The following is a 24,775-nucleotide window of genomic DNA, read 5'->3' as shown; positions in this document are numbered from 1 at the left end:
CTGAGGCATGGGCAGGAGTATGTTCAATTGCATGAAGGGATATAACTAGAATAAGGAAAGCAAAGGAGAAATATTTGGTACTGCTCATCTGAGCAAGTTTGCCAATTTGCTTTTTGCAGTTCACTTCTACATCTCCAGAATCTCGTCAGGCTCCTGTTTGTCTCTAGGAAACTAAAAGCTTGAAGGACTCACTTTTCTAGTAAGAGGACTACATTCCCCTCTTTCTGACAAGGCTTTCACTCTAGCCACTCTGTTAATAGCACCCTTGCACAACTATCTGCCTTTTACCAGTCAGTATGGTGGAACAGAACTGTCAGCATGCTTCTTTCAAACACTCATTCCCTCATGGAGACACAATCTTTGCATTGGGTAGCCTTGAAAACCCATTGGATGGTGGGTTTTTTACCTTTGGCCCAAATTATATGACAGGTATGATGCCATAAAAACAAGACACGGGCATTGGTGAAAAGAAGGATGAAAAAAGGAGTCATAAGCACATCTCCTACACAGTTTATGAGAAATCTGCCTGCCTTAAGACTTGTGATAGCCATTGACATTTCACAGGTTGATAGATTATTCTCACAACTGTAGAGACAGCGGAGTCAGAATAGAAGCCAAAATGGAAACTCTCTCCAGTTTTCTTTATTTCAGGTAATCAGTTTAGATTCAGTTAGATTATTTCTTCCTGTAAACATTAATCCCTAAGCTTCTTAATAAAACCAGCCACTCCTCAACACGGGTATTTAAGTTATTAACATCACTTTCTCTGCCTGCTCATTACACAATCTGTGAATTGCCCAACAACTGAATCTTATTTAAACAAGTAGCTTAAGTACCTTGAAAAACACTCACTCTTTCCCACCATTCACCAGACTATAAAGGGGACACATACATGGAATAATCTCAGTTATTTCAACAAAACTCTAAATTCTTCCTCTATTTATTACTCCATGGTAATGAATTCCGTAAGACAAGAGTTTCAGCAGTTTTGGCTCAGGTAAGTTCTCTCAGTGGCACAGAGATTCATTAAAATGCTTAACACACTTCTGTGTACCAAGAGGGCATCAAAAAGAGAGGGTTGGGGGGAGGGGAAAGGTAAGAATACTTTTCCTTTTCTCTAAGGAACCAGAAGAGGATTGCCATTTCACCCAACCTTCCTTGGCTTATACTTCAATGTGGGTACCCTAGGAGCTTTTCTGGTAGTTTTTTCAAGTTGAAACCAAGGCTTTCCCATCCTGATGTCTAAAATTGAGCCAGTAGCCTCTCACCTGCACCAACGGTGGTTTCCAGCGCAGATTCTTCAGTGGAGCAGGAGTGAAATGGAAAGAGCCAGTGGGACGTTTCTTCAGCAGCAGCCTAACTCCAGCAGGATTCTCTCGCAGCTTTGCCACCAGGTTTTTTAGTTGCCATCCAACCTGAAAGAGAATAACCATGGGGTGTTTTTTTTTATCGCTTCTTTTCTGAAAGCAAACAATGAAAATCCAAACCCCCCAAGTCAAACTGTCTGTTTTAATGTCACAGTATAACTAAGGTTGGAAGAGACCTCGAGGATCGAGTCCAACTTGTCACCACAGACCTCATGACTAGACCATGGCATGAAGTGCCACGTCCAATCTCCTCTTGAACACCTAAGAGCATAAGAACACCTATGAACATAAAGATTAAAAAAAGAGATCTAAAAAAAAGCCAGAAAATATAAAAATAAAAAATGGAAAGTTCCTTTCTGGAAGGTGTTTATTTGTTTTATTCCAAAGTAAGATCTCTACCTAAGCTGTTAATTAAACCTTGAGATACTAAGCAAAGCTCTTTATACCTCAGCTCTGGTCCCTGAGGATACATGGGGGTGCTGAAATTGAGTAACACTGGGATTCACAGTGAACAACTTTTGTCATGTTTGTTTCTCACATTGAAAGGCATTGCTGACCTGAGATAAGCAAAAATGTAGTAATTGTATTTAAGTTCCCAGATGCAAACAAATTGACAAATACTCAGGGATTTTGTTTAAAGCTGGTTTTTGTATCTGTGTTGCAGTAAATTGTAACAATGCATTTTAAAACCAGACCTTCAACAACCCATGAAGTATTTTAACATGATGCACAGCATTTAAATGTGAGACATTGCATATTTTCAATACAAAAATATTGCAAAGAGCAAAATCTGTCTTAGAAACAAAATGTTAAAAAGACCCAAAGATTTCAACAGGGAAACATCTGAATTGCCTCCTGAGCTCATCCATTTAGAACATGCTGGGAGGAAGCTTTGCTGAGCGAGCATAAGGGAAGGTTTGTAAGGCTGTTTGTTACTCACCACAGTTTGCCGATTAACCTGGATCACTTCATCACCAGCGTGAATCTTCTGAGATCGATCAGCAGGGGACTACAAAGGGAAACCAGAGGCATGTGCTTCAGCATGTGCTTCTTACCTCCCATAGCAACCCACACCAAACTAAATCAAAAAGGTTGTATTTATCATGAGGCCAGTGATGAAAATTTTTGCACTGCTAAATCACACATCATATCTGATGATGACCTGAGAAATGCAAACAAATACAACTGGCAATTTGTTTTTCACTGGGGAAACTACAGGGAAAGGTAGAAGGCATAGCCTACATCTGCCACAGGCCAAATTCTACTTCAGTCACGAGATGGTCTCCATTGTCTCTGCCTCCAGTTTGCACTGTAGTTTCAGACAGTAGTGGGAGAGGACTGAAGAGAAGACTTCTGTCCCAACACAGAAATGATCTTTAACTTAGCTTTCAAGGCATACTGACTAAAAAAAAAAAAAAAAAAAAGAAAAAAAAGAAAGAAAAAATCCAAATGTAGGACCAAAAACCCTCCAACAAACAAAATAGATCTGTTGCACTTTCCCTTTCCTAATGTAAATAACATCCAAAATGTGAAATTATCTCCCTGCATCACCAAGGTCAACAGAAAAAATAACATACTTGCATACACATCAAGTGTATATATATAGGTTATTTTTCAAATACCTATCCAATAATAATACACCTTAAAATAAAATTTTCTTGGAACAAAAGCCAAGCCCTGGAGAACCATTAGCAATTAATAGCTAAATATGTCAATATTTACTTACCTTTATCTACAGCTGGTGCCATAGACCAGCTATTGCTGCAGCTGCTCAAAAAAACCAAAACCAGTCTTGCTGCTACAGCACACCCACAGCCTTGACAACACCCAAAGTGTACCAGCATATTACATTGCTATATTGCACTAAAGCCACAGGACAATTTCTCCTCCCATTCCCGTGCCCTCTATGAGTTCACAGCAGGCCAGCTCTTCCTAGAGACTCCAGAACCATAGGAATGAACAGCACAACATGAGAAGAAAACACGGGGGATTTTGTGGGAGGCTCCTACCATCATGAGTAACCCTGTTTCTTCATTGTCTTCTCACTTCCTCTGAGAGAAAATGCCCCCATAGAAACTGCATATGTATCTATGAGTCAACCAAGATCACAAATGCTGAGCCAAAGTCAACTTTGTGAAAAACAAAGCTGATTTCCAGCTGTCCTTCGGGCAATCAAAATCCCATGTAGGGGAGTGCCAGGTATGTATCACAGCAGAAACTGCAATCACGTCATGAGTACATAGGAAAGAGCAAAGTTTAGATCCAAACCAACATGATGCTGGAAGTTGAAACTTGGAAATTCTCTTGGCTGATCGGTATCAAATTCATGGACTTCCCTGGCCCTTGCAATGTACAACACTGTTAATTCTGGGGTGCAGTTTCACTGCATTCCAAAACATTGGATTCTGGGGATAGCAACTAAAATACCATTCCAAACCTAAGAAGAAAACTGATTCCACCTGGGTCTCCTAAATGACTCTGTTAAGCAAGATTCCATAAGCACTGCTTGAAAGAGACCAGCACAGAGCCACAAAAATTATTAAAGGAGTGGATCACAGGATGTTAGGGGTTGGAAGGGGCTTCTGAAGACCGAGTCCAACCCCCTGCCAGAGGAGGGCCAAAAAATCTAGCACAGGTCACACAGGAACACATCCAGATGGGTCTTGAAAGTCTTCAGAGGAAGCGTGGAACATCATGCCAATGGCATCCTGACTTGTGTCCAGCAGGAGTAGTGAGGTGATAGTCCCCTTGTACTCAACTCTGGTAAGGCCAAACCTCAAGTTTGGTGTCCAGTTTTGGGCACAACACTCAATACAGGAGAGATTTGGAGGTGCTTGAGCGAGTGCAGAGGAGGGCAACAAAGTTGGGGAAGGGCCTGGAGAATCAATCTTATGAGGAGTGACTGAGGGAGCAGGGGCTGTTTAGTTTGGAAAAGAGGAGGCTGAGGGGAGACCTCATCACTCTCTAGAACTACCTGAAAGGATGTTATAGAGAGGCTGGTGCTGGTCTCTTCTCACAGGTAATTGGTGATACAAGAAGAGGGAATAGCTTCAAGCTATGACTGGGTAGGTTTAGACTGGATATTAGGGGAAAAAAAATAATCTTCCCAGCAAGAGTGGCCAGGCATCGGAATGTGCTGCCCAGGGAGGCGGTTGGGTCACCAACCCTGGATGTGTTTAAAGGTCATTTGGATGTGGTGCTTGGGATACAGTTTAGGGGTGAATTTTGTAGAGTAGGGTTATCAGTTGGACTTGGTGATTCCGGGGTTCTTTTCCAATCTGAATGTTCCTGTGATTCTGTGATCTTCCTTATGAGGAGAGACTGAGGGAGGTGAGTCTCTTCAGACTAAAGAGGAGGAATCTAAGGAGTGACTTCATTAATGCTTATAAATATGTAAAGGGTGAGTGCCAAGAGGATGGACTCAGGCTCTTCTTAGTGATGCCCAATGACAGGACAAGAGCCAACAGATGGAAGTTGAGGCATAGGGAGTTCCATGTAGACATGAGGAAAAAAATTTTCCCTTTGAGGGTGACAGAACACTGGAACAGGCTGCCCAGGGCAGTTGTGGAGTCTCCCTCTCTGGAGGTATTCAAGACCCGCCTGGATGCGTCCCTGTGTAATCTGGTACAGGCGATCCTGCTCTGGCAGAAGGGTTGGACTAGATGATCTCTCGAGGTCCCATCCAGCCTCTAACACTCTATGAATCACTCCAAACAGCAGATACAGTAACTTATAGCAATTATTTTAATGGCAAATGTTGGAACTAACTCATGTACTTGCAGAAACTAGTTTAATTAGACTAACAGTTAGTCATGTAGACAAAATATTTACAGATTGTGGATAAACAAATGATGCCTCACACAGTATTTAAAACAGTTATATCATGAAAGCCATATGTAAAACAGAACATGGTAGGAAAAAAAAGTCAAACTCAAAGCTACTGTCAGATAACCTCAGTTAATCTACATTTTTTTCACTTACATTTTCTGTAGTTCCAGTGATTACATGTAATCCATCATAAGTTGATTTGATGTACATTCCCTAAATATAAGTAGAAAATGAAAAACAAGTTTAAAGGAAAAAAAATGCATGACTTATCTGATTAAACAACTGATGGCAGACAACTAAAAACATTATTAAAACCACTTAAAATCACATATTTTCCCTAGAGATGTGTGTGGCCTAATATTACACCCAGTCTAAACCCATTCACAGATCACTTTTACTGTCATTAATTATAATAATTATAATTACTTAAACCATCTAATGTATGGAATGAAATTTAGAAATACTGTCTGGTTTGTGATATCAACCATTGCTGGTCTTGCTGGCTTGCCAGTCATTGGCCTAGAACAAAACTTTATCTCCACTGCCCGCTCTGCACTACAAAATTATAGATTTTACTAGATGGCTACCAGCTCCCTACATACAAAGTATAATTGCATAGGTATGCTACAAATATTGCCTACATGTTCTTTTACAGTTTCTCTTGGCAAGTAAATATACAGGCTGCCCTGTAACCACGGTGGTGACATAAGGACTGAAAGCTATGGCAGAACCAAGTATTTGTGGCTCTATGCTCATGCTGAGTGTGAATACAAGGACAAATTGAGATGAAGTGGGTGTTAACCCTATGAACACAATTTCTGAAAGATCACCAACAGACTATTTACAGGCTATAGCACAGTTTTCCCCCACAAAAGATGACCAGTGCATTGGCTTCATTACTTATCAACAAATGTATCTCCACTTTTCCTACCTACACCTATTGCTAGAAGCACTTGCAGTGAGCCGCACAGAACTGTTATTCAACAATCATAGGCAACTTAGCCACCTAAAGCTACCACAGTTGCTTAGAAGTGAAAGAATGGGCAAAATTTCTTTGCCCCCTCCTCTCCAGCCAATTCCCTTCCCTGTTTGCCAATTGTATGCACCTATCTTCTTGTTTCTTACTTAGTCCAGGCTAGGCTGACTCTCTCTCATTGTAGCTTGTGCTTTCTCAAAGAAGTCCCCACAATTTCAAGAATGCATGACTGTTTCAGTCAAATCCAGTGGCCTAGGTAAAATTATATAGCATAATAAGACTATAATGCATCCTCTGAAAGCATTCATCTCTTCTGCCTGCAGGGCTGAGAAATGAAACACAAACGCACTCAAGACTTTAAATTCCCTCCAACTCATAGATGTTTGTCTGTACCCCAGCCAGAAAATCCACCAAGATTTAAAACAGTTTCTCAGAACCTGCACTCAACTAAACAGCATCCACTGAATGAACTAGATTCAATAATGTTACAGGGCCACTGAGCATTTGAAAGGATTTCTTATATTCCTGCCAACAGCAAACCTCAAAAATCCTCATATTCTTCTGTGTTGCTATAAACACACATAAAAATGCATCTTTGAAACACAAATACTGTTTTTCTCATCACCTTTTGCTTCCCCCAGTCAACTCTATAAAAATACCTGGTTACCGTAACCTGCAAAAATAGAACAATTCATTTCACAAGTATCTGTAAATTACCCCATCTTCCTGTTGAAGACACAAATCTGCAACAATTTACCATCAAAAATATATATTTGGGAGCAAACTTATCACTGTACATACCCATCTCTGGCAGCCACTTAAGCATACTACCTGACAATAAACCTCCAGAGTTCCTTTCCCACACATCTTTCTGTTCCCCTTAATGGTTTTGAAGTATCTTCTTGGGAGCATTGGCTCACAAAACTGCTTATTAAACACTGGTGACACAAGGACACTCTAGAGTCAGTCCTTACCAGGCCTTCCCCAGGTTTAATGTTGGTTAAATGAACCTCCTCCAGACACGCACACTGGCTCATCAATGGATCTGTAGCTGATCGGATGGCTTTATCGCAAATGCCATTTAAAGTCTTGGCCTACAACGAGAACATACAAGAAACTGTTACAAAATTTCACTCCTGGCTTCTTCCCCTTTCAATTATAAAAATTGGAAAGGAAACGGTATCTAAAATTTGGCCCACTAATAAAAACATAGTTAAGAATCACTGAAAAAGGAGTTTGATTTGTACCCTACAGCATCTGAATTTTCTTACTGTAACCTAGCATAACCTGTTTCTATTAGTGCCACCTCATCATCACTAACAGATGCCAACACACTCCTCGTTTAAAAAAGAATAAATACAAGAAATAAAGCAAAAACATTGGGTTTGTTTGCTTTAACCAAAACATAACCCACTAAAAGAGTGAATCATTTTGGTGATTCCTTGTGGAAACAGCTTCCAAAGACCAAGATGAAAATGTCTGCTATGAGGATAAAACTGACCACTGATCAGAAAAAGCTTGATAGTATAATGTCAAATACCTAGCTCTTAAGCATTTCAGCATTGCTTCTCTCCACTGTGCCTCTGAGCTGACCTTTTCTGGAATGCTTATGCAGGCAAGGTTCATATTTCCTTTTCACCAAAACATAACTGGTCCTAAGCCAATATTGTAACTAAAGGCAAATTCTGACCTTGTGTGTGTATCAGGCTTTGTCTTGTATAACTTTTAACGAGCAAAATGGCTAATCAGTCAGGGAGAGGGGAGGAAGTGTAAAAATCTGTGCCCCCTCTACACTCATGAATACACAATCCAATGTGTTTAGGATTTTGACACTAACTAAATCAACACAAAGTAAATTAGGAAAGCTTTAAGGAGAGGGGAGTGAGGACCAGTACACGATTCAGTATTTTGGGAACCAGCAAGGTATAGCATCTTTCACATGGGATTTGATCCCTTCAGTCAAAGTAGACATGTAACCACAGGACCAGGGAAGCTGTCTCGACAGCAGACATCAGTTTTGAACTACTATGTCCCTGGAAACAATAGTTCCAACTTTTTGTTTTGTTTTACATCAGGTTTGCAGGGCTGCCATAAAACAAATCAAAACAATGCTTAACTGTGAATGCGAGGAACTGCTCAAACAAGGGAACTCCAAACAACAATAACGATTGCAGAGCGAGGGGGCACAGATGGAAAGATGCAAACAGCTCCCATTTACATGGTCTCATTATTTATGAACAGAATTATTTTTAGTTATTGTGCTACTAAATTCCTAAGCATCTATGAGCTAGCGGAAGGCCTTATCAAAGAGCACAGCCTGGTTCATGTCAAAAGCAGGAAGTGATGATTAACTGTTAAAAATATAAAAAGCATTCCATTACGCTCCTCCTTTTGTCACAGGCTGCTTCAAACAGCCATAAAAACTCAAGCTCAAGTACAATCAGAGACAGAGCTCCAGTTCTGTAGCAGGGCAGTTCTTTCATATGAGAAGCTTAATAAGGTATAGTGTCTGTTTATGGAGGCACTAAATAACACCTCACAGGCTTAATTGGTCAAGTCTATAATTGTTTTAGAGCACTACCCTTCCCTTGAAAATCTGAAGTTGAATTTCTCTTGAAAAATAGCTGTGCAATGAAACTTTAAGGAATACTTGATCCCATGCTACCACAGACACTACTTGTCTGTTCAAATGTTTCCTCTACACAAAAAAAAAAGAACAGAATAGAATTAGCCAGGTTGGAAAAGACCTTCGAGATCTTTGAGTCCAACCTATCACCCAACACCATCTGATCAACTAAACCATGGCACCAAGTGCCCCATCCAGTCTCTTCTTAAACACTTCCAGTGATGGTGACTCCACCACCTCCCTGGGCAGCCCATTCCAATCACTCTTTCTGTGAAGAATTTCTTCCTAACATCCATCCTAAACCTCCTCTGGCACAGCTTGAGACTGTGTCCTCTTGTTCTCTTGGTGGTTGCCTGGGAGAAGAGACCAATACCCACTTGGCTACAACCTCCCTTCAGGTAGCTGTAGACAGCAATAAGGTCTCCCTTGAGCCTCCTCTTCTCCAGGCTAAGCAACCCCAACTCACTCAGCCTCTTCTCATAGGGCTCATGCTCCAAACCCCTCACCAGCTTTGTTGCCCTTCTCTGGACACTTTCCAGCAACTCAACATCTTTCCTAAACTGAGGGGCCCAGAACTGGACACAATACTCAAGGTATGGCCTAGCCAGGGGCCTAACCAAAACGGTCCATAACAATGTTTCCTTGCATAATGTGCTTACATGTGTGGATTGCAAAGCTGTTGTCAGTAGTCAGTGTAGAAGCCACTGAAATAAACATGAATGCAGGCAGCTGAGTTTCAACAGAAGTGTGTACTTACTACAGTCTGAACTTTATCTTCCATCTCAGCTACAGTGCAGTCCTAAAAACAAAACAAGAAGAGCTCTACATTAGCCAATAAATATGTAAACACATCATCTGTGAAAACTCTGCAATACTGTCACTTTAACCTGAATAGAGGTGTTTATGTTGCAGGGATTAGTCAGATCAGTTTCACTCAGGCTGCTCAAGTATTTTCTGACCCTGGTAAAATGCAATAATAAACCTTGAACACTAAGAGAACAGAGGATTCAATTACAGCAGCAGGCTTATCCACAAAAGCAGAACCCTGCATAGTAAACTAGACTCATAGAAGAGCAGGCACATGAGCTTGCCATACGACAATAAACACCAGCTCAGGCCCTCCTCAGTCCCAGGCATCAAAATGGATCTAAAACTATTGTTAAAAACAGAATGAAAACTAATTATTATTTTAATACACTATTGATGGCATTCCTGAGGTACAAAGGGCTACAAACAAAGCATTATTTACACAGCTCAGGTACTAAAGTCTTTGAACTGAAACAGCTTCATGTAACAAACTACAGTAGTCCTAATTTTCTTCAAGAAGAGCTGAAGTAGAGAATGTTAGATTGTCAGATTGAAACACTAAAACAGCAAGTTAATAATGGAATAAGATTTACAATAGCTGTAAGGAGAAAACCCTCAAACCCCAAGCATTTAAGCAAGGTCAAATTACAAGGTATTTGCCTTAGACATCTCTACATGCCATAAGTACATGCATATCTACTACACAAGGCCCCAAGAGAACTGTGAATCATCCTCAACAATTTTCTCTGGTCCTTCCTACCTCTATTCTGTGCTTTCAAATACAGAAATCCAAGACAAACCATATAGTCCTCCAGATACGGACACAGCAGAGAAAGCCACTCATCTATGTTCTATTTTATGTTTTCATAGCAAGTCTTAATACCCTATTCACTGTTGTGATAGCTACCAAGAACTGAGGTTACACTTTTCCCACACTGTCAAAAGCCTTAAGACACTACTATGAAGCTGAAACTCCATCACTGAAACTTCATCATTGTGCATTAGCGTAATTTTTCCCTGCTAAATACATCTGCATGAATCAACAGTGAATGTCACCTACCATGATGCAGCCCAGTTGCTCAAAGTCCTTCTGATCCTCCTCATTTCTGTTTACACTCGAAATTATTTTAATCCCAAAGTTTGCCGCAAAACTTTAATATGAAACAGAGGAGTAAATTCTGTTCTTTGTATCTGTATGGCTGTCCTTAAAGGGAACTGGACACTTACTGCATTCCTGCCTTGCTTTACTGTTCACCCACTTTCACAAATCGTTTATGATTATGCTGAGCAGCATTGGTTCTGTAAGAGCCACACTGGTCTCTTCTCAACTATGAGAACTGACTATTTATTCCCACAGTCCATTCCCTCATAAGAAATATTTCTGAAGTCTAAAAACTCATCTATAGTTATTTTCAGCTGTATCTCTTTTCCACATAAGTGGACCCCTTCTAATGTATCTGCAGGGTCCCAGTACAAAATAGTGTTGATTCTTTCCCCATTAATGCTTTTTCTCATATTCATCGATTCCACTTTTTATTGTAACTCACATCAAATTGTCAGAGAAGCATTCTGATGCTGTTTGAAAGGCTAGGATTGTATTCACCAACTGGCACTCCCCGTCATCAAATGCTGATTTAACTGACAGATTAGATGCCAATTTTAGTAGTTTTATTAACACAGTTCAGCAATCTCTTATCTCAGTTCCTGTAGCAGTCCTGGGTTAACACCATCTGCTCCTAGAAATATTTTCTGTTCTACCTCGTAATCTGCAAAGCTGTAGCTGTAAAATCACTGACTTTCTGCAATTGCACACTCAGCACTCAAACAAGATAAACATTCAGAAGCAAGGCAAACTTGCACGCCTTTGAATTTATAATATCCAGCCACTATCTTTCACAATGATAACTGGGTGCCATCACAGCTTGGCAGTGCACAGGTTATTCTTTGACATCACCTCAAAAGAGGAAGAGTCACACATACCACAAGACATGGTCCTTCAGAGTTCAAACAACATACCACCATGGACTGAAGGCTACAAGCAAGTTCAGCAGGAATGTAAGTGTGCACACAGTGCTCCAAAGCCAAAGCAATGGCACCTCAGAACAGTTTACGTCAAACAGTATTATTCAGAGTAAAATGATGTCACAGTTGCTATGGAAATAACTGAAAGGGCATGTAGCAAGTGCACACCACAAATGATGAGTAGAAAGTGTGGTCTCACACTACTGGCAGAAGTCTGGCTACTGGGCTTTGTATTGTAAAGGTGGCAGCTCCTTCCAATTGAATGCAGGTAAAACAGTCTGTACAAGACAAGACTTAAGGAGTACTCAAGCATGTGTACCACCACCAATGGACTCATTCGTGTTATCACTGATAACTTTTCAACATGTTGTTTGGAATTTGAAAAAATCTTCAAATGCATATCAACTCTGTCAAACATGAAGGTTTTCTCCATTAAAGCTCAAGAAAATGAGTAAACCTTAAACCACAGTCACTCAAGATACTGCTGACAATGACAACAGCAAAACTGGATATTAAAGGGGGTGGGGGGGTGGTGTTAAAAAAACAAACCAAAACAAACAAACAAAAAAATACCAACACAGCTCAGAAAAAAGGGACAACTGAAACTGACCTCCATGGACTATCAAAGCTTCAAGCTCTCATTTCCACATCTGCCTTCCAATTAGCATTCTGCAAACAGCAAGCACATTACCTCTCCAAGCACCCCCCTTTTCCTTCCCTTTTGGAAAGCAGAGGAAAAGAAATCAGCTGACCTTCTGAACAGTAGTAGTGAGATCCAAGCAGAGCTGAATGATTCTGTTCTTCATTGAAGAAAAGTCAGCAATACCTGTAAATGGAGCCCTGCAACAAGAGAAAAATCCCCTTAGACAGAAGGGACCAGTCTTCTCCCATCCTACCTTATCAGTGAGGAATACAACATGAGAGTAAGAGCTGTAACTCTGACATCCACACAAACACAAGGCTACTGTTTTCCAATGTAAATACTCCTGACTACATAGTTCTGCTCTATCCTTGCACCAGAACTAGTGAATACCTAGCCATGTGTGGTAATAAGCACACAGAGAGCAGAACCAGAAGAACCAGCCAATTTTCCAAACTACATTTTTCTCAGCTGCATGCTCAAGTTAGATCACGCTGACTGTTGTAAAAAAAAAATCACTCTTGGGTTTGCCAGTGAGTAGATTTCTAACTTCTATGTCTTTGATTATTAAACTCAGAATGCAGAAAGAACAGGAAAAAAAAGACCTAAAAACACACCCCTCTACTCTCTACACACACATGAAAAAAAAGGGGGTGGGGGGAATTTTCACATTTTATACACACAGGTGCAGTAAGGCTCAGTCTTAAAAGAAGGATTACTATAGGTAGGGCAACTATAGAGCCTATAGAGTAATCTCAGAGGCTCTTGACATGTGAAAGAGCTAGAAGCAGGGTCAAGAAGTAACTTGAACAGGTTTGGACTTGGACAAGCTAGCCATCTTGCTGATGGTGAGCTGCAGAAGACATTTAAGGCAATGTGCCAGGAACAGGGTGAGAGAAGCAAATTAGGTGAGAGGCATAAGCTATTAACATCACTACCTGGAAACAGAATCAAGTTCCTGCTGGAAACCAGAGATACTGAAGGATAAAACTGTTCCTTGCCAACTCTCTTCCTAGCTTTCCTTCTCAGGAAATCTGGCAAGGGAGCTTGAGAATTTATGTTCATCTATTATCATGGACAGCATCCGTGACAGCACTCAGCTGGCTCTGTTACAGCTATCAAAAAACAACTCTGGCTCTCACCCAGAAAAAAATAATTTAAAAACATGACAACAATGAACAAAAATACAAAACAACAATAATAATTTTTTTTAAAAATGTTGCCCAGGGAGGTTAGATGCCTCCTCCATGGAGGTGTTCAAGGCCAATATGGATAAAGTCTTGAGCAACCTGGTCTAGTGGAAATTATCCCTGTCCAGGGCTGGGAGGGTTGGACATAGAAGATTTTTAAGCTCCCTTTCAACCCAAACCATTCTATGAACCTATACACACATAATCCCAAAAAAAAAACCACCACAAACCAACCAACCTCACACACACAAATTTTATTCTTACCTGTCCAACCACGCAAGCAGGGCTTTAGCAGCACCAATAAGCTCTACCACAGAAGTAAGGAATTCATTGGGGGGCTTGTGAGAGGTATTTCCATCGTAATTTGAACTTTTCCTACGGCTACTGATGTAATTTTGCAGATTGTTGGATGATGCTCGCAGCTTGAGAACCAGGTTCTTCATGTTGTCAGTTTCAAGGCCATAGTTCTGCAAGGAATATTAAGCCAAATAAATCTTCCTGTTGAGGAGTTCTATTTACCATACAGAATATATCTGGTTGGAAAAGACTTCAAAGACTATCCAGTCCAACCTCCAATCCAGCACTAAAGGGTCAACACTAAACCATGTCCCTAAGCACCAGGTCTACACACTGCTTAAACGCTTCCAGGGACAGTGATTCCACCACTGTCCTGGGCAGACCATTCCCATGTTTGATAATCCTTTCAATGAAGAAATACTTCCTAACATCCAGCCTAAACCTCTCTTGATGCAGCTTGTAACCATTCCCTCTAGTCCTGTCACTTGACACCAAGGAGAAGAGGCTGGTCCCCTCCTCCTTCCAATCTCCCTTCAGGCTTACATCTCCCCCCAGCCTCCTCTTCTGCAGACTGAATAATCCCAGCTCCCTCAGATGCCCCTGGTAGGTCATGTGTTCCAGGCCTTTCACAAGCATCACTGCCATTCTCTGGACACACTCCAGCACCTCATATGGGATGAAAGGTCTGGCTATTTGTGGTGGTTCATTTTTTGTTTTAAATGCCTAAGATGTTTTTCTACAAGATTTTTTCTAAAGCTACTACAGGATGTTTTGTGGGTGCCAAACCTGCTCAGTTTCTGACATGAATGAGATTTGAGAACACTTTTCAATTAGAATGAAATCCCAGTACCCTATGTGATAAGGCATCTTAAAATATAGTTAAAGTAACAGGGTAGTGTGTCTTTCTGTTAAAACAGAGCAAATGGTGTTTTTTTCTTCAAGTGTTTTTTTTTTCCTACTATAGTGCACAAACACTGAAGCAACAATTCATTCACAGCTAAAGAAAAGTTTCATGTGGCAAGAGATAAACAGCAGGAAGCAAATGTCATTTCACAGATGAAAGATAGAATATTTGTATCAAGTTTTCAGTAATTCACAGAATCATTAAGGCTGGAAAAAAAAGTCAGAGTCCAACCATAACCCAACCACCACGACCACTACACTACATCCTAATCGTGCTCCTTTATTACAGTAGTGCATGAATTTGGAAGTTTGAGGACTACATCAACACTATACACAGCCATTAAAGCCAGTCTTAGACATTGTATTTTTCATTCAACAGAAAAGTTTTAAAACCTACAAAAAACTGCACATCTTGCCCATAACTTCAGTTTTATAAATTCAAACACGTGAAATCACACTCTAAACCCATTTGTTTTAAGGAACACATCGATAATCTCATTCCAACTATGTCAGAAATACAGTATCTTATCTGTTCTCAAGCCAAGCCAATTTTGTAATCTAGATAGCCTTTTTGCTGTCAGTGTGCAAATGTGGGAAATACATAGCAATACATTGCTGAGCATCTTAGGTTTTGAGTTATGCAACTTTGCATGTGGGCATCTTCTGAAAGTTACATTCCAAGAAATATCCAAGCACATACACACCACCATGCCCCCCCCAAAAAAAAAACCCAAACAGCAACAAAACCCACAAACACCACAGTACCCAAAAAACAACCCCCGAGACCCAAACCAAATCAGTCAAACACAACACCACCCTGCCTTTCTCCATTCTTTTGCTGCTGCAGATTCTTGCTACCAACCTCCAAGCTCATAGATTAGCCAGTTAATCTCCTTTTTGCCTTTCCCTCTCAAAAAAAAAAAAAAAAAATCAAGCAACTAGAGCAAATATTAATTCCATTCAATTCTAAGTTTCCAATGCCTTCAGTCAGGAACATCAGAAAAACAGCATGACACAGGCTGAAGGTTTTCCCAGGAGGTCTCAGCCCAGCCTCCTGCTCACAGCACGCTCAGCTGTGAGCTCAGACCAGCTTGTTTAGGGCTTTATTCAGTCAGATCTTTAAAACTTTCAAGGACAGAGACTGCACAACCTTTCTGGGCAACAGACTATACTCAAGATGAGAAAGTGCTTCCTCCTACCTGCCTCAACCTCTCATTTCAACTTCTGCTCAAAATCTCTCATCCTCCCACCATGCACCTCTATGAACAGCCCAGCTCTGTCATCCTCCAGCTGTGTGCCACCTCATTACATGTGCTGAAGATTTGCTGCCATCTCTTCTCCAGGCTGAAGAAGTCTCAGTTCCTCAGCCTCTCCTCACAGATAAGTACTCCAGCCCTGATCAGCCTAGGAGCCCTGTACTGAGCTTGCTCTAGTTTTCCCATATCTTTCCTGTATTTGGGGTGGTACAGGGGGTGGCATGTGTATACTAATGAGTGCTGAGTAAAGAGTAATAATCACATCCCTCCCTTTGGCCTGGCCATGGTCCCATTAATGCATCCCAGGATGATGCAGACTTCTTCACTGTTAAGGCACACTGCTGGCTTGTGCTTCTGTTCCCTCCATAATCAGAAAATAGACTGGAATCTCTTTAATTAGGTCATTTACAGAAAATGAAACAGAATTGCCCCAAAGAACCCCACCAGTGTATGAAGAGGATTCAGCCATTCAGCTACCTTGAAAATACCTACCACCTCTTATGGATAAGATCCCAATGGGCTATAAGTTACACAACTGCCCCCACTCCTGCCCCTGAGGGCCCTTGGCAAGGAAGTAGCCTTAAAGTGCAGCCAGCAGCAGGGATTGAGAGGATATATCCAATTTTTGAAATGCCACTGTTGCAACAGCAAAGGATATCCTTACATTTTCCAGCTTCATAGAGACAGAAAGATCTGGATTACTAAACAATGTTGAAATACTTGCACAGTGCCATGTGTGAACTTAGATTGTAAGTCAAAACCAAACAAATGAACAAGAGCATCACTGAGATGCATTTCTCGTAGTTAGTTTTCTCCTCCTCATAGCACATTGCATATGACCCTCTTTTTGGAGAAATACTTTTTCACCAGCAGGTCAGGATGTGGGATAAATTCCTGTGACCACAAGAATTTGAAAGTAGCCATGTGCCCGAAATGTACTTCTTCAAGGCAGGGATTAGAAGATGCTGACTTCCATCCTTACATAAAGGAGCAGAACATATAGAAAATAGTTTTTTTTCTTGCACAGTGGTAAAATCACCTAATCATAACAACTCCGGACAGAACCTGAAAGTGTCCTGAAATATTGAAGTACACCCAGATCTTTCTTTCTGACATTCAGGTGCAAAAGCTGTGCCCACCACCTCCCTCTGCAATTAGAGATGGCCCAAGCATTTAAAAGGACGTGTTGATACACCAACTCAGATTCTGGTTTTCGCCCTAAAACATTCACATACTGCCTATTATCTCTCTTTCACCTTACTTATATAGAGGGTTAGTCCATTGTGACTTTTCCAGTTCAGATAGTTTTTAATAACTCTTTCAAGTAACTCTTGTTTTTACAGTGGATTTCAGCAACACAGGTGCTGCCTCTGGAGATACAGGGGCTCCATCTTATGACTGCGTTTCATCCCCAAACACCTATCAAGAACATATCATAGCCAATCTCCCCAGTGTCTGCACTAAGCTTTCCTACAGCTTCCCCCAGAGAGTCTATACTGTGCACCTCAGTTACCTAATACACTGGCACAGCTGTTCATGCTCTAGGAAAAGTCCTGGCTAAGCAGTATACCTACCCAACATAACAGGGAGCATGTAGCTCTTCAGTACTGGAAACCAAATTATCCAACTATGGATCAGCTATGTGACGGTCCCCAGAACAAAGGGTCATCACAACCCAAACCACTTCTGCTCCAGGTGCAAGCCAGTCTCCTCACCTGTTTGCTATAATACACAGAAAACATGCCTTTTCACCAGATACAGCAAGGTCACTACCTGACTCTACCTTGACCACCTCACACATAACCACCTATTTCTGCTATTTTTCTGCTCCTTCGGTTGCAGTGTCCAGTCTGTTGGGAGGGCTGGTCTAAACAACTAAACCATTAAAAAAACAAACAAAAAAACCAACCACCACCCTTTTTTAGTGTAGTGTACTTTCCTCTGGTTCAGCTCCCTGAAGTAGCTCACCTCAGGGTCACCTGAGTGCAAGCACAAACGATCACTAATCAGAGAACGAGAGGGAGAAGAGGCAGCAGCTGACTTGGATTAACCTAACTTGTCCAGGAGCTGCAGCCCCAATTGAGGACAGATAGGAATGTTGATACTGTAGCTGCACACCAAACAGCCTTCAGTGACACTGTCAGAAGTCCAAAGCTTAAAAAGCTTTTAAAAAGTATTTCTACAGGACTCTGGCTACAATATTTCACCAACTATTATTTAAGCAACCAGAATGTTTTAGACGTTGCTCACGAACCAAAGCACACACAGTTTTCCTCTTGCTCCCAATTTAAAACATCAAAGTTGCTTTCATCAAAACACAGGCTGAAGCCAGCCGTTAAGAGCGCCCCATGTCAAACATTACCAGGCTGTTACTCATTAAGCTGGGGAGCCACAGGCAGGGCTGAAGCAAGAGACAGCACCCACACGTGCACAAGAGTGCACGCTCTGTGCAAACTCCATTACATTTAATGAGGAAAAAAAAATACACTGACCAACTAATTGCTCAAGGTCAGGCAGCCAAAGTAAAATAAGAACGTGTGGCTAACCAAAGTCAAAAGAGCACAGCACGTGTGTCAGAGCTGATCCAGAGCTCTGCTACTGTCCGGGAGCAGGACCCCTTCACAACCACATTCACATGCTCCTGTATGATGAGCTGGATCTGCCAGCTGATCCAACTGAAAAAACAGCTCTGAGGAAAAACAGAAAACAAAGAGAGAAAAGGAAAATTAAAAATAGAGAGAATACCTGTTCCAAAACTGATCCAACTCACTGCATGCCCACACAAACACTAGAGTTCACATGAGGTACTGCCACAGTCACCCATTCTTGATCTCTTTACAAAAAATGCATCCTAAAGATCCTTTGGACTCTCAAATTTCCTAATAAACAGCAATAAATTTGAGACCTCTAGAAAACTTAATATTATGAGGTGATGAAGAGATGTCTTCACATGTGCTGGTTCAATTTTATGTTGTGATGTTTAGCTGCACTGCAAATATGCTGGCTGAACATTACCATCAGTGAAATAACCAAAGGCATGATGCTAAAAACTGTTGTTTGCAGTTTGTTGGGTTTTTTTGTTTTTTTTTTTATTGCTTAAAACTAGTATCTCTTCATTCTAAACTCAAGAAAAATCAGCTGGATTTTTTGCTTTCAAACTCACTCATCATAGAGCATAGGTAAAGATTCAGAAACCTAACCCAAATATTACATTAAATGTGGAAATATTTGCAAACAGCTTCCTGTTAATGCTTGCTTATTTATGTTTTTTTTTAAGCTCAAACAGGGAGGTCATGAGGGAATGATTAGTAAGCATTTAGTTTTCACCACTGCTCTAGATTATTTTTGTCCCAATTACTTGGCTGAGAAAGTTTATTTCCTGGATCCTTGCCCTTGTTTTTTGTATAAGCTCGAATGCCTGTTCTCCGCCTCCCTAATACTTCCGTCTTCCTTCCATCCCTTTTCTCCCTGAAGATGATGATGTCACTGACAAAAAGATGAAGACACTCAGTTGCATTCCCCCCCACCATCCTGCCTCCTCTAAATTCCTTAAATAACCCTACACCTTCTCAGAAGAGTCTAATAGACTAGCTCAGGAGCAACAGAAATGTGTGCTTACAGGAAATTTTCAGCTTTTTATCCCTGTTTACACTCTCTCCTGCTGCCTCTTCAGATGCTTTGTTGCATATGTGGCCACTGCTATGAGGAGATGAGGGAACACAGCCTCATCACCAAAACAGCAAAGATGCATACGTTTTTCTTTCAGCTATATTGACTCTAGAGTTCACTTACTGCAGCAACATAACTTGCAGACATTTTCAGCTTAGCCATGTAGCTGCCAGAGGGCTCTATCCCTATAAACTGTGAGAAGAGGGGAGGGGGAAGTTTATTCAATGTTACTCCCCTCCCCAAGAATGGCAATTTTCAAAGCCTGACCTCAGGCCAGTGCTGCTTTTCTAAGAGCATAGAGTAGAGTGGAATGAGAGAGAGAAAAAAGAAGGAATTAAAAAACCACCACTGTGGTTCCTTCACTTTTTAATTCAAGGCCTTAAAAGCTAGTAAAGTGTCACCATATATGCATACACTCAAAAATAATTTCCACTAAATTATATCAACACACGGATCTACTTTCAAAAAATTATTACAGGTGGAATAGGGAAGTTTTATTCTCTCACACAAGTGGGGGGGGGGGGAAAGGGGGGCTGTTACATAAGACACACCACTGCTGGGAACAAAAATCAATGGTGATTTTATACAGTTCCAAATCTCCAGGGAAGGGGCATAAGGAAGGTGCCAAAGGGCTTACCCAAAACATTGGACATTATGACTATTTCAGCTGCAATATGTGAAATCTGTCTAAAGCATTAACTAGAGCTGCTGCATTTCACAAAGTATTTCCAGAATCCAGTATGAGGTCAAAACCAGGGAAATTAGGAGGAAATTGTAGGAGATAAAACACAGCTTTAGGTTCTGGCAGTCATCCAGTTTTGTTCATTTTATTTTGATATTTTAAAAAGTAAGAAGTAAAAAAATACCTCTGGGGGCTGCCACATCCATTACTTCAGTCTGGACTGTATATAGCATACAGTACATTTACTAACTCATCTTTACTCGCCTGACAGATTATCCCTTCCCACAACATGAGCTGCCACTACATTCTTCTACTAGATTTTCAAGTTTAATGTTAAAAAAGTCAGATCAAATACTGAAGAAGAAACAAAATATTTTTCAAACATAAGAGCAACATTTGGGAAACATTTCAGATTGTATGAAATTACATAAAATACACTTCTTTTAGTACAGGATATCTGATTTGTTCCTGGTTATGAAGTATGAATGATCCTGTAGCACCTTTCTGCAGTTAATAAAGCACATATCACACAGGCAATAAAGAATCTCCATTTTAAGAAGAGTATGCTTGGCACTGCAAGTTTTGACAGTGAAGGGAAAGCAGGCCAGTGCTGGCTGAGGAATCATTGGGCAGCCTGCCCTCCCCCTCTCCCTGATGTAACCATATATACCTCTGCCTCTCAGTCACTGAGTTACATAAAACACATATTCAAGACTGTGTCCAAAATAAGCCTTTTAATAAAGCACACCAAAAAAATACATTTTGGATTGCTTTGCTTTTTTCAGAGTGTGTTTGTTTTGAAAGTATCTGCACAGTTATATTAAGAGAGAGGAACATTTTATGTCCAGTGAGAGTTAAACTGAACTGCAACTGAGTTAGGAAAACAGCCCCCATTTCAAAAACATTTTCGTCACTTAGTATGTAGACTACAAAACTTCCCTAAATGCATTTCAACTGATATGAGGAACAATTAGCAGCTGTCATTTCAACAGTCTCTCATAGGACAAATTCATTCTACTCAATAGCAATTTTAATAATGGTTCACAACAGGAGACAGAAGATCTAACAACACTACTCAGGAAACTTCTTTAAAAGTGCAACCAAATGAATTAGCATTGCCTGTTATTAGGAAAAGTTAAAGAGCTATTAACACAAAGCTTGCAAGAATCAAACAAATCCTTACTGTTTTATTTTACCATGATGTGTAACAGAAAGCAAGAGACACAGTATTCTGGTTTTATCAGACTTGCCTTAGTTATTCACACAAAAGAGTACTGTAAGAAATTATTTATGTCTGTTCACCACTTAACTAACCAGTGCACACAAAAGATCCACAGCCTCCAGAACCAGTTCCTGGTGCCCAATTCGTGAGATACCCAAGTCTTCAAGGTCCTGGTGAGAAATCTGTAACAGCTGTTCACCATTTATCTTCTCCCGTTCAAATTTATGGACATACTGCTGCAGGCTATCATCCAGGCCTACCAAAACACAAAAGAAAGAAATGAATGTGCAGTCAATTTTCTGTGTTTTCTTCCCTTTTCCCCTCAATTAAAAACAAAACACAAACAGACAGACAAACAAAAACCCCCCCAAGAGAAAAAACCACACACATAACCCCACCAACCAAAGAACATCACACCACAAACAAAAAACCCCACCCACAGCAAAACCAAACCCTGCAAAAGGCACAAATTCAACGTTCATACAGTAAACAATGTCCAATTATGAGAGAAACTTGCAGTGCAACTGAAACTGCACCACAGGGGCAAAGAAACAAAACATACAGATTTTGTGGATCTTTGGATCACCTAAGTCAATGCATGATCCACCTTGCTCCTTGTGGATCAAGCTCAGCAGGAAAGTATGTCCCTACTGCATCTGCTTAGGCAGACCTATCAGGGGGCATGCCTGGACTCAGTTATTAGGGCAACCCAAAACCCTTAAGGGCAGCCAAAGCAAAACCAACAAATAACAACTCACCAAAAAAAATAATTATAAATACAAGGCAAGAACAAAGATCTTGCCCAAAGCCTAGTTAAACAAGGAAACAAAAAGCACAAAAATCCACAGTTCTCCATCTACTTATATACAAAAGGGCGGAATGAATGATGAGTAGGAAATGGGATAATCAAAGGCAAAGCAATCAAAATTATGTTTGGCTCAAGTCTCATTATTCCCTTAATTTATGAGGCCCTGGAGCTTCCTGAAACAGCCATATACTTTCCCCTTGCTAACAATTAAAAGCACACACCAATAAGAAATCTACTCCAGTGTTATCTTTGAAGTTGTTTTGAAACAGTTTATTTTGTCCCAGCAATATCAGCAAAACCCTCACTTCAAACTGTGATTCTAAAACCCACACTTTAAATTGTGATTCTATGGTCCTGTTGTCTACAGTATCTTTTCCCAGAGATTACAGATGGGATTTCTGGTTTTCACTTTAAACTTTGTGTGTTCATCCTGTTTTCTTGTGTATTCTGCTCACTTCACCATTTTTTTTAAAGACCCTGTAAAGAACAATTTGGATGGATGTGTTAGTTTAGATGTGAAGTGCTCTTTGTCATATTAGCTACAGCAGAAGGAACAGATCCTGTTAGATCTACTTTGTAGAAATAGACCATATTCGCTGAAAAGAGTTGACACAAACAAAAATTCAGCTTACACTTTCAAGGTCTACTTGGTAGCATCCGCAATAGCTGCGTTGTTTGACCATTCAGTTTTAAAAAAAACTTGAACCTTCAGCTGTGTAAAGGATGTTTATCCACCAAGCTGGCTCAAAAGGAAGCCATTGAGATAGACAGGATGTTGAATGCTGCAGATGAGAAACGCAAAGAGCATCCTGAACTACAAGGAAACAAGAGCCAGAGGACCAGCACTCAGTTCCACTCATGAAGCTGCAGTAGCAGCCTGGAAAACAAGCACTCCCAGCACACTCTGCTGCCAAGAAAACATTCATGACAAATCACAAGGGGGTTTCTAGAAATCACATGAAACCTATTCACTTCCTAACAGCAGCACAAGTAGTCACTGCTGCCTTGCAGTGTCTGGTCACAGCAGATCTATAGATTATGAGCTCTCAGAAGCACAGGCTTACTTAACACATCGCTTGCTCAGAATTTAATAAGGAGAGACACTGGCACTTAACAGTCACCCCTTTACATGACTTGGGCAAGCTTAACTATTGCAGTATATCAAAACTGGGCTGAACAAGCTTGACTCCTCCACACACAGAGCTACTGGTGTGCACAGCTTGATTTTTAAGTATAATTATGAATGGGAAAGCCTGCATGCAAGATGAGCAGTCTCCCAGGGCTACGGTTGTTTGGGTTGCACTCTTGTTTCTTCCCATCTGTCTTGGCAAGGCCACATACATTTTGAAAATTGAGCCCAGTGTTCTCTTTCCCACAGGCACCAAATTCTCCCTTAGGCTATACAAACTCTTTTCCCAGGAAAAATAATAAGATCTGGCCTTCATTGTTTAAGAATTTATTTTTTCAAACAAATTCTCGGATGAGGCCAACATACAGTGCACATATTTGGCATTCCCAATTTTTAATGCTGTCTTGCAGACCACTGTTTCCCATCACTCACCATTGTAAGCCCAGTTACCATTATAAATTATACAAGCACCTAAAATAAAATACTTCATTCAGCACACAAGGAAGTTTTTACTTAAGTTTTTGGATGCAGTGCTGCTTTTGCCTACTATCCTGTGTGTTCATTCAACTTTCTAGATCCTCATTCTATTTTAAAACTCTGTGATTTGCAGAGAAAAATAAGAAATCCCCACAGAAACCCAAAGATAATTGAAGAGTAAGAGCTGCTTATCATCACCATCACAAAACATATTTTATACACCAGATGGCTTATGCAGAAGAAGTTCTTCTCATGTAGTCAATTGCAAGTAACAAGTCCACCTGTTTAATCACCTGCATGCTACCCAAGTAGGCATAGCCTGTTGTCTCAGTAGGCATTAGATCTAGCTTTGCTGAAGACAGGCATTGCCTAGAACAGCCAGAATGGTATAGAAGTTTATTGTCTGCATGTCCTCACCCCCACCCCGCCTCATCCCAATACAGGGATGGAATCAGACAAACTGCTGCCCTGTGCCTGCCAGCAGGGATACAAAAGGCAGCTTTCTCATAAAGGTCACAGCAAGACAGAGGGAAAGGGTGAAGCCTTCGAATTTAACAATGACTGCTCTCTGTAATCCCCTGTGATTGACAGCTACACAGAAAGCTTTTTGCAACATGTTCCTATTTTCAGTATTTCCAGCTAACACATTTAGCCCAGAAAAACAGACTTCTACATGCATTCACACTACCTCAAAATAAATCTGTTCATTCCATTCAAATCCATCCATAAACCCCTTGGCTTCTTTTGAATGCAGTACCAAAAGTTTTGCCTTTGAATAAAGGAATTGGTGGATAAATTTGGGTTGTAAACCATTATGACCAGAAGGGCTATGGAGACCTTTTAACCTTTAGTTGCTTAATACAGATATAATCTTGG

The 24,775-nt window shown here is 40.6% G+C and overlaps 1 protein-coding gene across 1 annotated transcript in view; it reads right to left on the bottom strand.

Moving 5' to 3' along the window:
• CNKSR3 (CNKSR family member 3) overlaps window positions 1-24,775 on the bottom strand; it is a 53,042-nt gene that overhangs the window by 5,775 nt on the left and 22,492 nt on the right. Inside the window, exons 2-9 of the mRNA XM_009907202.2 lie at window positions 21,578-21,741; window positions 13,721-13,923; window positions 12,379-12,466; window positions 9,555-9,596; window positions 7,146-7,265; window positions 5,349-5,408; window positions 2,308-2,376; window positions 1,269-1,415 (exon numbers count right to left, since the gene is read on the bottom strand). Coding sequence (XP_009905504.2) covers window positions 1,269-1,415; window positions 2,308-2,376; window positions 5,349-5,408; window positions 7,146-7,265; window positions 9,555-9,596; window positions 12,379-12,466; window positions 13,721-13,923; window positions 21,578-21,741 — 893 coding nt within the window. The remainder of the gene's footprint in view (window positions 1-1,268; window positions 1,416-2,307; window positions 2,377-5,348; window positions 5,409-7,145; window positions 7,266-9,554; window positions 9,597-12,378; window positions 12,467-13,720; window positions 13,924-21,577; window positions 21,742-24,775) is intronic.

The sequence above is a fragment of the Dryobates pubescens genome, chromosome 6 (assembly GCF_014839835.1).
Source record: "Dryobates pubescens isolate bDryPub1 chromosome 6, bDryPub1.pri, whole genome shotgun sequence".
NCBI classification, from domain to species: Eukaryota; Metazoa; Chordata; class Aves; order Piciformes; family Picidae; genus Dryobates; species Dryobates pubescens.
Note: the sequence above shows the minus strand (reverse complement) of the source record. Positions and strands in the feature narration are given on the sequence as shown.